Below are 13657 nucleotides of genomic sequence, written 5' to 3'. Positions count from 1 at the left end.
TCACAAAGAGTCCTTGCCACTTAGGAAGTAACTTTGAGCTTAACTAAGAAGCATTACAAGCCCTTTGTTTCCTGGTGAAACATGTCTAAGTCAAGACTCTGTGTTGTACAGATGCTGCTTCCTGGACCTCAAGCAAATTCTCTCGTAATAACCTACCAAGAACCAGGAGCTTCGCTCACAGGTCCAGAATGTAATGACTCTAAGTTTTACTTGGACTCATGCTGCTTCATACTTGGATGATGACATCATCCAAGTATGCAGCAGCATATGCGGTGTGTGGTATATGAGGCCGTACTGTACTGCATTGCAAAATGCTGTTGCAATGCAGAAACAACTGCGTTATTCTATTCTATTAACAAATACAGAAACAGTATGCACCATGCTTCTGTTAAACATTCACTGTATGTGTAGACAGCAGCATGGAAAAGGTCTGCAAAAACCTGGAAAATAGTAGTACTGATTTCTAGTATCTGAACATGTGATATAGACATAAAATCAGAAAGTCAATTACCCAGTAGCAATCAAACCAATTTGCTACCTGACACCAACTTGGTATAGTGTACTTTTAGCATAATAGACATGGATAAATCAGCATGAAGGTACTGAGGAAGACTCTGGTTTTAAAGTGTGATGTACTGATGTCCCTGAGCAGCAGTCCTGTGGTTCCGAGTGAAACTAACCCCCCTCTCTTACTGCTGAAAATGGGACACACTGAGTGAAAAACGTTTTTTGGAGTAACTGTTGTTTCAAAATGAGCCTCTATTATTAGTCTGGCGGATCTTAAGAAACTACATTTTCTCCAGGAAACACACAGTACGAAGGATAATGCTGCTGATCAAAATTTCTGACTGGAGTTTTGTGGTGAAATGTTCCTTAGTTAAAAAAAAAAAAAAAAGCAGCATCCCTGGTGGAACCTGTATTTTACTTTTCAGTGAATTTACTGCTTTTTCGATTGGCATTAACCCTTTAAGACCTACCAAAGAACCAAGTCCGCCAGAGCTTATCTTTATATTTTTACATGCTGTAGTGCCATTTTTGGGAGCATTTCAAGTTGATATACATCAATACAATCGTTATAGCCCAGATTTTAATAATATGTATGCATTAAGTGCATAATTACTACATAAATTGCAAAAAAGTGCAATAAACCACAAAAAATGAAAACACATTTTTGGCTTTTTTTTTTTTTTTTTTTTAACATATATTTCTAGAAATTTAAGAGGTTTATCCCTCAAAACCGTAAATATAAAAAAGTTGCACAAAATAGTTTCCAACCACAGGATATTTATTTTGACTGTCTTCATGGGTTTATTTTTGAGTTACACCAATTTGTATACTGCAGGAAAAACAAAAATAAATCCTATTATGGAAATTTGCAAAAAAATCAGCATGTGCATCAAAATAAACTATTTCCAGCAGTGCAATTTGAGCTCTAAGCATCATAGAAACAGTTTTTTGTTGCTGCAAATGCTTTTTATGAAACTTTTGCAAAGCTATATGTGGAAGGAAACTTTGACCTAGGGCAAGCTGATGGCATAAGATGTAAGTACAACTCCCCCGCATTCATATGCAAAAAAAAAAATATTGCGCTAGCTTACGTGTTTCCGGTTCTACAGGGATTTAAAAATAGTTGTGCAAAATGGAGCGTGCCCGCTCCGACTGGTTTTAAAGGGTTAAATAGCACTTTTTTTATTCTCCTTGAGTACAACCACATTTTTTCTATGCTTTTTATCTTTTTTAAATCTTTTTTTTTCTTATGGTTTCTATCTAGCATTCACCAGTTAGAGTTCAGTATCTTGACGGTGCCTCACTTTGCACTTTCATACCTATTCCACAGCTAAACTAAACTCCACTGAGCAGCTGAGAATAGGAGCCAGCTTTATGGCATATAGTGGTGAGTCAACTGCTCCTAACCTTAACTGGTAGCAGTTACCGAGACAAATCCTCCACACCCCAGACAACCTGACCACAACTGTGATGGCGTCATTCTGCATCCCCAGATCCACCCACCCACCATGTCCACTCAGAGAGAGAGAGAGAGAGAAAGAGAGAGATCAGGCATTTTCTGAAGCAGTTATTTAAACAAAAGCTAACAAAACATTTCTATAAATCAAGAAACAATAATCCTCCACAAAATGTTTCTCTCTTCATGTGAGCACTAACTGAAAGATAAGTTCTACTTTTCCCCCTTTTTTAAAAACTGTATCTGAAACAAGAATAAAAAATCTGGAAATGGCCATAGTCCAGGAAACAGTGGCCATAGTCCAGGAAAGAGTGGAACATTCCCTGAGTGCCTAAGGTTGGAGCACACATTTATAAAAATATCTTCTTCTTCTTTTTTTCAATTTAATGTGACCTGCAATTACCTCATTAATAGAATAACAGTACAGCCTCACGTACCACACATCACATATGTCATGCTGCTTCATACTTGGATGATGTCATCATCCAAGTATGAAGCAGCATGACACCTGGACAGAGCATGTGCAGTGTCTGACCAAGCCTTTGAGGCAGATGGGGCTCATGGCTAGGGGTGGGTTTTTATAATCGATTTATCGATTAAAATCGATTCTGGCTTGCATAACTTGAAATCAATTCATTAAAATCCTGAATCGATTTTTTTTTTCACATAAATTAATTTTGCCCGAAATGCCAGAATCTCAGGTGAAACCTCACAAAATTTCAACAATCACCAAACAGCTAAGACAGTAAATGAGAGCAGGTACAGGTACAGCGCGGACCCGCGGATCAGAATCAGTGAGATGTCGCCTTTCTCACCTGAGGGCAGGGACGCAGTCGGGGCTGAAAGCCTACAGCTCGCTGATTCTGATCTGTCGGCGGGTCCGCGCTTTGTTTTCACGCCCTTTTTGCACTGATTCTAAAGCTGTTAGTTTGATCTCTCTCCAAACAATATTGACCGAAGCAGCAGCAAAAGAAGATCCAAACTACGCTTCACATAAACATCGTCATGAATTCACTCTGACTTTTACTGTTTTGCTTCCACCACGATAAAAATCACACTTCATGCACAGCTCTCTCTCTCTCTCTCTCTCTCTCTCTGTACTTCAAGAACAGTTTCCCGTCTAAAAATCTGTTTTCTGCATTATTCGCTTGCTTGTTACGCACAAGTCTACTGTTGTTTACAGCGCTAATGGCCGTTGTTTTGTTTTTTTTCGTTTTACATACTTCGGAAAAGAAAACCTAATTTCTGCCGTTCAATACTGAACAAATCTAACTTTTTAAAATTATGTAAAATGCAAAACGCTGTAACGTCAGAGGTAACGGTCATATGTTGATTAATGGTTTTCTTTTGTTTTTGATGTACTGCAGGATATTTTTATAAAATCCCAGGCCAGGAAAACCACCTTCATTGTTTTCTGTGTTTTATCTTCAGCTACTTTGACACAAGGCATCTGCTGTGACGCTCACACCTTTGATAAAGCCTTGCGTGTGTCAGCTTCCTTTTTATTGATACAAAAATATGTAAATGTACTGATCTGAATTATAATATTTCTGACTGTCAAAATTTCCCAGATTCAAATCGAATTGAATGCAATTGAATTGAATTGAATTGAATTGAATTGAATTGAATCGGAAACAAATCGATTCTAGAAATCAGTGACGATACCCAGCCCTACCGTCTACGACTGCTCCTCCTCCTTCTCCTCCTCCTCTGATGTCTCTTCCCAGGCTGGTGTACACAATCTTTTTGTTCATCCTGTTCACTGGTATACTGATACTGTGTATATCCATGCGCCAAAAGTTCACTCAAGGTAAGCATACAACACAAAAAATCATACTGAGAATATATTAATTTTCCACAGGGTCAAAGGTCAGATACAACACCAAACAAATAGCTTAGCTGCCAAACAAATGACAGAAAATCCACCATAAAACTAGTTTTTCAAACTCATTTTGTCAGTCTTACAACAATTCAAGAATGGAATCAGGTGATGGATACATCTGATTGAAAATAACTCAAAAGCAGCAGCAACACATTAACATTGCTGTGAAACCAATGTTAATGTTTTCCATTTGCAGCCTCCTCCAGTTGGACAGTAGATGCCAACTGACCACAGTGGGGTAACGTGGCTTCTCAACTCATAACACTTTGTGAAACAGCCCCTAGGTTTTTTGCTCATCAGGTGACCTCAGGCATGTTTGTATGTTGATGTTCATTAAGTGAAGACAGATATTGATGTTTTGAGCACAAATGTCACAGCAGATAAAGACAGGCAATTATCATCAGGGATTCTTATTGTTGTTAATGAGGTCAGAGGTCAGAGCTAGATCTCATGGCAACAATAGAAAGTGCCACTTTTGTATAGCGCTGCTTACATGGGATTAAATTCTGCTTTTAAAAAAAGTCCCACTACGTAAAGTTTCTGTTCCTCCTGCAGCTGAAACTGGGACAAAAATGAGAGAGTGTGATCATCTCTGACTGGAGTGTCTGAGGATGAAGATAACAATGAACAATAACAATCATGTATCACCCTCGTGATTTAATCTTTTCTTTGTGCTGAACTGAAAACTGCAGAATTCTTACATTGGATGAGTTTTTTGTTTAAAAGACAAAAACAAATGATGTGTCAATGCCAAAATGTAAATAAGCTTCATGCTAGGCTTCATAGGTCAATACCAGCACTTCTCATGCTAATGTAGTAATATTTGTCTCTATCATTATGGTTAGAATCAAATAAAAAGTAATGTATGTGCACCACCTCTTTTAACTGACATCACTTTACTATAAGACTTCAAAATCAAGATGTCAGAGCACTTATTTGATGCTGACTGAACTCCTCTCTCTCCTCATCTGTTCATCACATCTGCTTGGATCTGTGGCAGGAGGAACTAAGATTGGTTGAAGACAAGGGCAGGAAAAAAGCCTGTTCTTTTGCAGTCCAACACAACAAATACAGACACAGTATGCACCAAACCTCTGGTAAACATTCATTGCATGAAACAGGTCTACAAAAACCTGGAAAACAGCATAAGAATTGGTCCATTAATACATTTCAGTTTTCCACCAGTTTCTAGGATGTGAACATGTAATATGCATAAAATCAGAATGTGATTCTTTGTAATTATTGTTTCCAAATAATGTAAAGTCAATAAAGTCAATTACCCATTAGCAATCAAATCCATTTGCTACCTCACACCAAATTGGGATAGTGTACTTTTAGCATAACTACACATGGATAAATCAGCATGAAGGTACTGAGGAAGACTCTCACACTGAGTGAATTTTTTTTTTTTTTTTTTTTTTCTAAGTAACTGCTGTTTCGAAACCAGCATCTATTTTTAACTTGGTGGTTCTTAATAAACTACATTTTGGCTGGGAAACACTCAGTACTGAGGATAATGCTCCTGATCAGAATTTCCGACTGGTGTGATTCAACTTTCCTTAGTCATAAAAGCAGAATCCCCGGTGGAACCTGTATTTTATTTTCCAATGAATGTACTCCTCTTTTGATTGCCATTAATAAAGTAATTGCAGGTCACACTACATAAATTTTTAAAACAAAGATGTTTTTATAAATATGCGTGCTCCAACCTCAAGCACTCAGGGAGAAATCGGGTTCCATTGTTTCCTTTCCAGGACTATGGCCATTTCCCCATTATTACTTTTTTCTGCAGACTTTTATTATTGGTTTCAGATGCAGTATAAAAAAAAAATAAAAAAAAAGAAAGAAACAATTTTTTAATTGTTTCTTGATTTATAGAAATGTTTTGTTGTATTTTGTTTAAACAACTGCTTCAGTTAATACCTGATCTCTCTCTCTCCCTGAGTGGATGAGGTATACGGGTGGGTCTGGGGATGCAGAATGACTCCATTGTGCTGCTCATTAGGTTGTCTGGGGTGTGGAGATTTTTCTGAGGAACTGCTATCAGCTCGGGTCAGGAGCAGCTGACTCAGCACTCCTCAGTGAAGGAGTTTAGTTTGGCTGTTGGACAGTTGATCGGGTGTGGCATTGCAAAATGAGGCTCTGGCAAGATACTGAACTCTAAGTGGTGAAAATCTATTTTAAGTATCACTGTTACAAAAGGAGGTTGAGGAGTAGCTAAACCTACACGCTAAGTAAAAAAGTCCAGAATGGAAAAAGATAAAGAAGCCCTAAAAACAAAGTAACTGAACATTCTGAATATAATTACAGGTATAGACAAAAGTTTCTTGCATTAATGGGTGAATGAGGCATGTTGTGTAAAGTGCTTCAAGTGGTCAAGTACAATAAAAAAAAAGTGCTATGTAAAAACCAGTCCATTTACAATCACCAGTGTTCCATCATTCATCAGAAACGAAGCAGGAGTTGTCTAAGCATGCACTGCTCCTCTCTGCTATTAAAATCATGCTTCTTGGTTGCAAATCTGCTTGCTTAAAAAATTGTTTTCTCCTTTAAAATACAGGTTTTAATGACCCTCACGGCGGATAAAAACTTGAGCATTGCTTTTCAAGATTGAATCGATAACTTTTACTTTGTTTTTCATATAGTATCTGAAAATATGAAATGCTTCAGATGCGGGATGGGGGAGCATCCCAAGTAGAGACAGCTGAACAAGTAATAAACAGATGAATGTAGATATGGGAAAAGGCAGGGCACAAGGTAAGTGATAAAAAGGAAAAGAGTGAAAAGATGAAAGCACTTTACATGCAATGTGGTGAACAGTGTTGGTCAAGTTACTTGAAAAAAGTAATCAGTAACTAATTACTCATAACTTCCCCCCAAAAGTAATCCCGTTACTTTGCTGATTACTTATTTTCAAAAGTAATTAGTTACTTAGTTACTTATTAAAACATGATTTACACCCTGAGTAGGTAGCGATAGATCTTTCAGCCCAATTCTACTTTTTCTGCATAATCCATCATATAAAATGTAATCAAATGGAAAAGTCTCTTTTTAAAACTTGTTATATTAGTTTTAATCTTTTAACTTTATGCACCAAGCAAAAAATAAATTATATGCAACATTCTCTGGCTGGAAGAAATTTGTTTAACATTTAAATCTATTTTCTATTCAAGCACATAATATAAAACATTTGTTTGTGTTTCAAATAGATGCACATAAAACACAGCAGAAAATAAATAAAATCAAGGACTCAGCGGTCCTGTTGCTCTATTTTCACCTGTTTAGCAGGCGGATGTTTGCCGTGGTGCAGGTGTGCCGCAGCGGTTATGTCAGTGGAAGAATCCGGGAGTTTCTCTGTGAGTTTCACATTACGTCGTAGCGCACTCGGTGCTTGCTTGGAAGTTTAGGGGTTTTTTCGCTGCAAAAAGAAGTTTTCTTCCCACGCAGTGAACAGCGGACGCTAATGTTTTTGTCACTTTTTACAGAATCAAACTCAAAGTAAGGTCAGTGCTTCCACGCTTTAAACGCTGCACGCTCATACTGTCTCCCACTCTCCCACTATATTATCCATTGTTGATCTGCACACAGCTGTTGCCACAAACGTCGCATTCGCTTACGTCACTGTCATGAGACACTCGCAAAAAATCATGGTTTTAGTAACGCAGTAACGCAGCATACTTACGGGAAAGTAACAGTAATCTAATTACCTTTTTTTGCAATAGTAATCCCTTACTTTACTCATTACTTGAAAAAAGTAATCAGATTACAGTAACGTGTTACTGCCCATCTCTGATGGTGAAATGGTGGATGTTGGTGGAATGAAGGTGAGTCAGTGTGGGAGGAGGAGGATGTTGTAATGGATGAAGACTTTTAATTTTTATAGAAAGACGAAGAACATTACAACTAAACAACAAAAGTGTGAGGTAAAAAAAGGTCTTAAAGGGACATTCAAAAGTCCCTCTGCGTCATTCACAGGGAAATGGTGAATCAGAGGTAGACAGTAAAAATAAAAACAGAGAATAACTATTTCTTTGTTAAAATTAGAAAGTTTTTGGAAGACACAAAAGGATCCATAAAGATGATCCACCTGAATCCACCTCCCCAAGACCTTAGGCATTCTGCCAGAGTCAATATGAAAAACACAGCAGGGCTTGGACAGGAAAAAGACAGTAATGAGGGTGATGCTGCTGACTGTAAGAGAGAGTTCTGGTGCCATTTCACTTAGTCATGAAAGTCACAAAAATAGCGTCATTGATGGGATCTGTATTTTCATTCCCAATGAATTTAAGCCTCTCTCTGTTGACGTCACTGATGTATTTGCAGGTCACAGTTTAAAAATCAGGCACTCAGAGAGAAACTGTCCCACTGTTTCCTGGACCGCAACAGTTTCCACTCTGTGTTTGGAACCTGGAGAGGCCGTTCCATTTATTTGGAGAGCTGCTTCATTCTTCCCTTCCTGGCTTCAGGTAGAGTCAAAATCGGAGTTGAATAAGTCATGTTGGTTGTTTACATCAGCAGAAAACAGAAAACAAATTGTGATGTTAAATTAATGTTACAAACATTGATTATCCTTTTATTGTAGGATGAATGATCTGAAATAGTTTGAAAATATTTGGTTTTGCAATCATGTTGTTTTCTTCACAGAAAACAACATGAAGAGAGAAATATTTGAATGGAATTATTGCTTCTTTGATTTGAAGAAATGTTTTGTTATCTTTTGTTTAAATAGCCTCTTTAGTGAATGCCTGATCTCTCTCTGTCTCCCTTTCTGGGTGGACATGATGGATGACTGAGTCTGGGATTGTGACTGAGTAACTGCTTAACACTGCTAGCTGTAGTTTCTGACTGGACGTTAGAGGTGAAATTGTCTTAAATTATAAAATCACATGGCATCACAGATTTTATAGTTTTAAACATTATGCTGATGTTTTCAATAGTTTTTCTGGAGTCTCTAGTTGGTTTTCCGATCTGCTGGGCGTGCTGTGGTATAGGTTTCAGAATATCGCCCCGATAGACACTCTTTCTCACTTTTTCTTTGACTTGAAGATAAGGAATGGACAGAAAAGGATGAGTCATTCTCTGCTATCTCTGCTACACACTATTCATAAAAGAAGAGTATGAAAAACAACATATGTGTCACTGCGGTTTTATTGATAGTTCCAGGTTATATAAATGTGTAAAATTTAATGAACAGTATGTTAGGCTGGTCTTAATATGTTCTGTAAATGTTCTGTGACAAACTCTCAGATTTTTTCATCCTTTCTGTATTGAATTGATAGTAGTTTTTTTTCTGTTTTCCACAGAAACTATAACATCACCATGAAGCTGCTGACTCTGTGTGCACTTCTCTGTGCAATGATGGCTGTAACCACTGCTGGTGGTGAGTATGGCAGTGTATTTTCAATTTTATATATATATATGTATATATACATAATGTCATGCTTAATAGATATCCAAGATAATAGATAAGATATATAAGTTACCATTGTTACAATTAATTATATTGCCTTAATAAATACAAAGCCTACAGCTATATATATCTATCTATCTACATATACATATATATATACAGTGTTGGGAAGGTTACTTTTAAAATGTATTCCATTACAGAATACTGAATACATGCCCCAAAATGTATTCTGTAACGTATTCCGTTACGTTACTCAATGAGAGTAACGTATTCTGAATACTTTGGAATACTTAATATACTATCATGCTGTTTACAACTACATGAATGTCCTATTGCTGTGATTTATTACTGTTACTGAAGGTCCGCGGCTCCGAAACGTAGTAAAGGGACCTCTGGCTAATACGTCCGGTTCCCTGTCGGGCTGGTAGCCGAAAACTAGCTTTACTTTGTTGTCTGGGTCAAGTTTGCTTGCGGGAGACAGAGAGAGGCGTTGAAAGGCTGCTCCAACGGAACTTATTTTTTCCGGAGGAAAACACGAACACAGTGTACAGTTGAGTCTTAATAGCTTACTTACAAATGGGCTCGTCAGGCACTCTTCTTGGCTGCTGTGGTTATTATTATATTTACATGCTTCCAGCTCCCGTTTTTGCTCCGTGACAGCTCGGACTTTTCCTTTCTCTCCCTCCCTCGCTCACAGACACATAACGGGTATGGCAGTCCATTCTCCCTGCAGCACGGACTACACTGCCCATCAGGCTACATGCTTTAGAGCTATGCCTGTAGCATTCTGCCTTTTAGCTTAGCACAACAACAACAACAACAAAAAAGCGCTCTCTCACCCAGGAAACACGCAGAGAGAGAGCGCGTCACCCTGTAACCATGGCAACCGTAACGCTGCCGCCTGGAACAACAGAACGTAGCTGTCAAACAAACCCAAACAGTCCTGACCCGCGACAATATGAAACAGGGAAGTACCGCCGTGTAATCCATTTATTTCACCAAAGTAACTGTATTCTGAATACCACCTTTTTAAACGGTAACTGTAACGGAATACAGTTACTCATATTTTGTATTCTGAATACGTAACGGCGGTACATGTATTCCGTTACTCCCCAACACTGTATATATATATATATATATATATATATATATATAGTGAGAGAGAGAGAGAGAGAGAGAGAGAGAGAGAGATAGATAGATAGATATCAATCTATCAACGTGAAGGAAAGACAATGCCCTGCACTTCATACACATAACTGCACACCAGTACACCACCAAACCTTTAATTATTGTTTATTTGTCAAATGTTACTTGTATGACTTGTCAGTTATATATATGGTAAATAAAAGTAATACAAAATAAAATATTAACCAGAGACACATGTACAACTGTTCATTTGTCCACAGCCAAGAGTCACCTGGTCAAGAGGTGCGTTTTTTGTCCTGATGGTTGGAATCAACCCCGATGTCCTTACGGTTGGACTCAAGTTGGTTTTCGCTGCTTTTTCTACAATCAAACACCCATGAGTTGGGATTCTGCTAAGGTAATTTTATTTTACTTTTATCATCTTTAACACCTGATTGAACCACTCATTGTTTTAAAAAACCTCTGCTTTGTCCCTCTTCATTGAAGAGACACTGCTGGGACTTGGGGGCAAACCTTGCATCAGTGCACACTTACTGGGAGCACCAAAGGATCATTCAGCTGTTTGGCAACATGCGAGTTTGGATTGGAGGCAGCAAAGGACTCAAGGTATTTTGTCAAAAGAAAATGTTAATTCCCACCTGCAGTGAAACCTGAGGCAGGGGAGAGAAGCTAAAGTAAAAAAACAGGTACTAATGATAACATATACAATATTATGTCAAAAATGTCAATCAACAATCTTGGGTGGAGATCTGAGGATCTGCCTTTTAGAGATTACTAACCAGGTAAATAATATGCCTAATGTGAGATTTGCCAGTTAGATATACAGAAAGTTATGTGTGGTTGCATTAAAGTGAGCTGATCTGTTGGTTAGGATAACACACAAGCCTGTCTGAACTACTTTAAAAAAAAATTGTCTTCTACAAGGGTACTTGGTTTTGGAGTGATGGGACCAGTTTCTCCTTTTCACATTGGTGCTGGGGAGAGCCCAGTAATGCTTACTATGAGAAGTGTCTGCTGATGAGTTCTCGAGGTAATTTAGAACAGTTATCAACGAGTGCTTAATGTGTATGACTGGTTGAATTGATCAAATATACAAGCCATAAAGGCTGGTTCTTTACATTTTTCATTTGAGTAACATTTAAATGATTTCTGCTCTTGAATCTTGCAGATTCAAATTGCTGGCTTGATGCATGGTGTGGATATCATCTGCCATCTCTCTGTGCCAAGAATATCATCTAATGGCAGCATTGGACTGACACTCAAGCACAAAACTCCCATAAAGCACATACTGATGTATGATGGTGTTTGCTCTTTTTTGCGGCATTAAAGCTTCAAGCAAACATGCCCATCTTCTTTTGTGGCATATACACATATTTTAAGCAGTTATCTGCTCTACCTGTATGCATGTACAAGTTATCTTTACCAGTTTCCAGACCATTACACCTCAGATGTGTTGTACAATTTGTATTTACTCCCTGATGTTTAAATGTGCTGCCAGATTAGGTGAGCATGCTATGATAATTTCAACTTTTTTTAAACTACTTTGTGTCTTTCTGCCAACAGTATTCTTAGTACAGTATTCTTAGTACTCTCTTTGTATAGAGTAAAGTAAGCGGAAACTAAGATTTTTCTCTACATGACAATTACAATACAAGGAAACATATCTGTAGCTTGCTCTGCATGTACTCATCTCTAAGCACAGAAAAAATGACAGAAATGAGGCCTAAATCCTTGATAGTAAGCATAATAAAACACAATAAAAATCTAATGACTTATTGATGATTATACTAGGTTGGATCCTGGATTAATGATTATTTTCAGTTTCTTTCTGGCCACATTCCTTTAGTTTAGCATTATTCTATATTTTCCTTGCATTCTTATTATTCTTATACTGATAACATTCAGCTATATATGCTGCGGTTCACCGATTGGTCACCCTGTTTATCCCAGATTAGTGACTGACTCCTGCCTTCTTTTAAACTTCGGCAAGACTGAGGCTAGCATTGTAGCGCCTCCTGATGTTAATTCAAGAATCAATCGAGTCATTCCCTCCTTTTCTGCAAAGACAAGTGTTTGTAATATTTGATTCATCTTTGGATTTTGACTCGCATAGAAAATTTCTTAAAATTTCTTAATTGTGACCTCCTCTTCTGCACTAGAAAGGTTGTTCATGCATTTGTCTCATTGCACCTATATTATTGTATTCCCGTATTTATTGGCTTAGATAAATCATCGCTTTCATGTCTCAAGGCAATACACGATGCTGAAGCCAGACTCTTAACACACTATAGCAAGTAACGTCATATCATCCATATTTTATTCTCTTTCCATTAGCTCCCAGTTGATTTTAGAATTGGTTTTAAAATGTTCATGCTACTGTGGTGCCAAGGCTCTGGAAATGATTACCCCACCAGCTTACATCAAGAAATGGTTTTCTTGCATAAGAACCAACTATTTCCCTACTGTTTAAACTTCCTGCAGCATCTGCTACTCTTCTTGTAAGCAAAGAACGTGTGAGGCATGGGTGTCCTTATGATGTCTGTTAATTTTCTGTGATTCTCACCACAACTAAAACGAAAGCAAACAGTCCAGCAACCACAGCATGTTTCAAATGTGCTGCATCAGTATAGACATAATATAAATGTCATGAAATACAGGACTCACTTGTTGTGCACAGCACTTGAGTAAATTACCACTGTGAATCATTTGAGTCTCAAAAGCAAAACAAATGTGTATTGCACATACGCGGTTAGAATTGTGTAATCCATTGCATTTTGTTCATATAAGGAAGTCCAGGGCTAATAACCTTATATGAGCGAGACTTTCTGCTTCATGCTTGACAGTATCAGGACCGTTAAATGTTTAAGATCTCTCTCAGAGACAGCTCTTTTTTGATGAAATATGAAAGAAATATCTTTTTTAATAAGAAGACAGTGTGTATTCAACTTTTTCCTCTTACACCTTCCCAACACACATGACACTGAGAGCATGTCACACTCCAATAGCACTCCCATTGTAAATGTTAGCGTCACAAAGCAGGATCGGACTGAAGCACAGGACTCGGTTAAAATACGTGGAACAGTTTATTTACAAACACACCTGGTTCCATATACAAAATGTGCAAAGGGGAAAAGTCCAGGGAATCCAAGGGTGGGGAAGGCCAACAGCAATCCTGTGAGTCACACACATGACAGCGTCCTCTTCAGTCACACACATCACTCACCATGACAAATAGGTAGGGAAAAAATTTACCACT

At 37.9% G+C, this 13657-nt stretch overlaps 2 protein-coding genes across 2 annotated transcripts in view; both read left to right on the top strand.

The window, feature by feature from the left end:
• Nucleotides 1–13657, top strand: part of LOC100709290 (type-2 ice-structuring protein) — a 169799-nt gene that overhangs the window by 17798 nt on the left and 138344 nt on the right. The window lies entirely within an intron of this gene.
• LOC100708480 (type-2 ice-structuring protein) lies at nucleotides 8204–11741 on the top strand. Its single transcript, XM_003457798.4, has 6 exons — nucleotides 8204–8311; nucleotides 9149–9225; nucleotides 10662–10798; nucleotides 10888–11007; nucleotides 11326–11431; nucleotides 11570–11741. The coding sequence occupies exons 2-6, from the start codon at nucleotides 9165–9167 to the stop codon at nucleotides 11638–11640; spliced, it is 495 nt and encodes a 164-aa protein (XP_003457846.1). The 5' UTR covers nucleotides 8204–8311; nucleotides 9149–9164; the 3' UTR covers nucleotides 11641–11741.

The sequence above is a fragment of the Oreochromis niloticus genome, linkage group LG3 (assembly GCF_001858045.2).
Source record: "Oreochromis niloticus isolate F11D_XX linkage group LG3, O_niloticus_UMD_NMBU, whole genome shotgun sequence".
NCBI classification, from domain to species: domain Eukaryota; kingdom Metazoa; phylum Chordata; class Actinopteri; order Cichliformes; family Cichlidae; genus Oreochromis; species Oreochromis niloticus.
Note: the sequence above shows the minus strand (reverse complement) of the source record. Positions and strands in the feature narration are given on the sequence as shown.

Excerpts from the sequence above, each read along its gene's own strand:
- LOC100708480 (XM_003457798.4), top strand. The coding sequence starts at position 9,165 with ATGAAGCTGCTGACTCTGTGTGCACTTCTCTGTGCAATGATGGCTGTA. Across the intron at positions 9,226-10,661 it reads GGCTGTAACCACTGCTGGTG|CCAAGAGTCACCTGGTCAAG; the intron begins GTGAGTATGGCA and ends ATTTGTCCACAG. Across the intron at positions 11,432-11,569 it reads TCTGCTGATGAGTTCTCGAG|ATTCAAATTGCTGGCTTGAT; the intron begins GTAATTTAGAAC and ends TGAATCTTGCAG.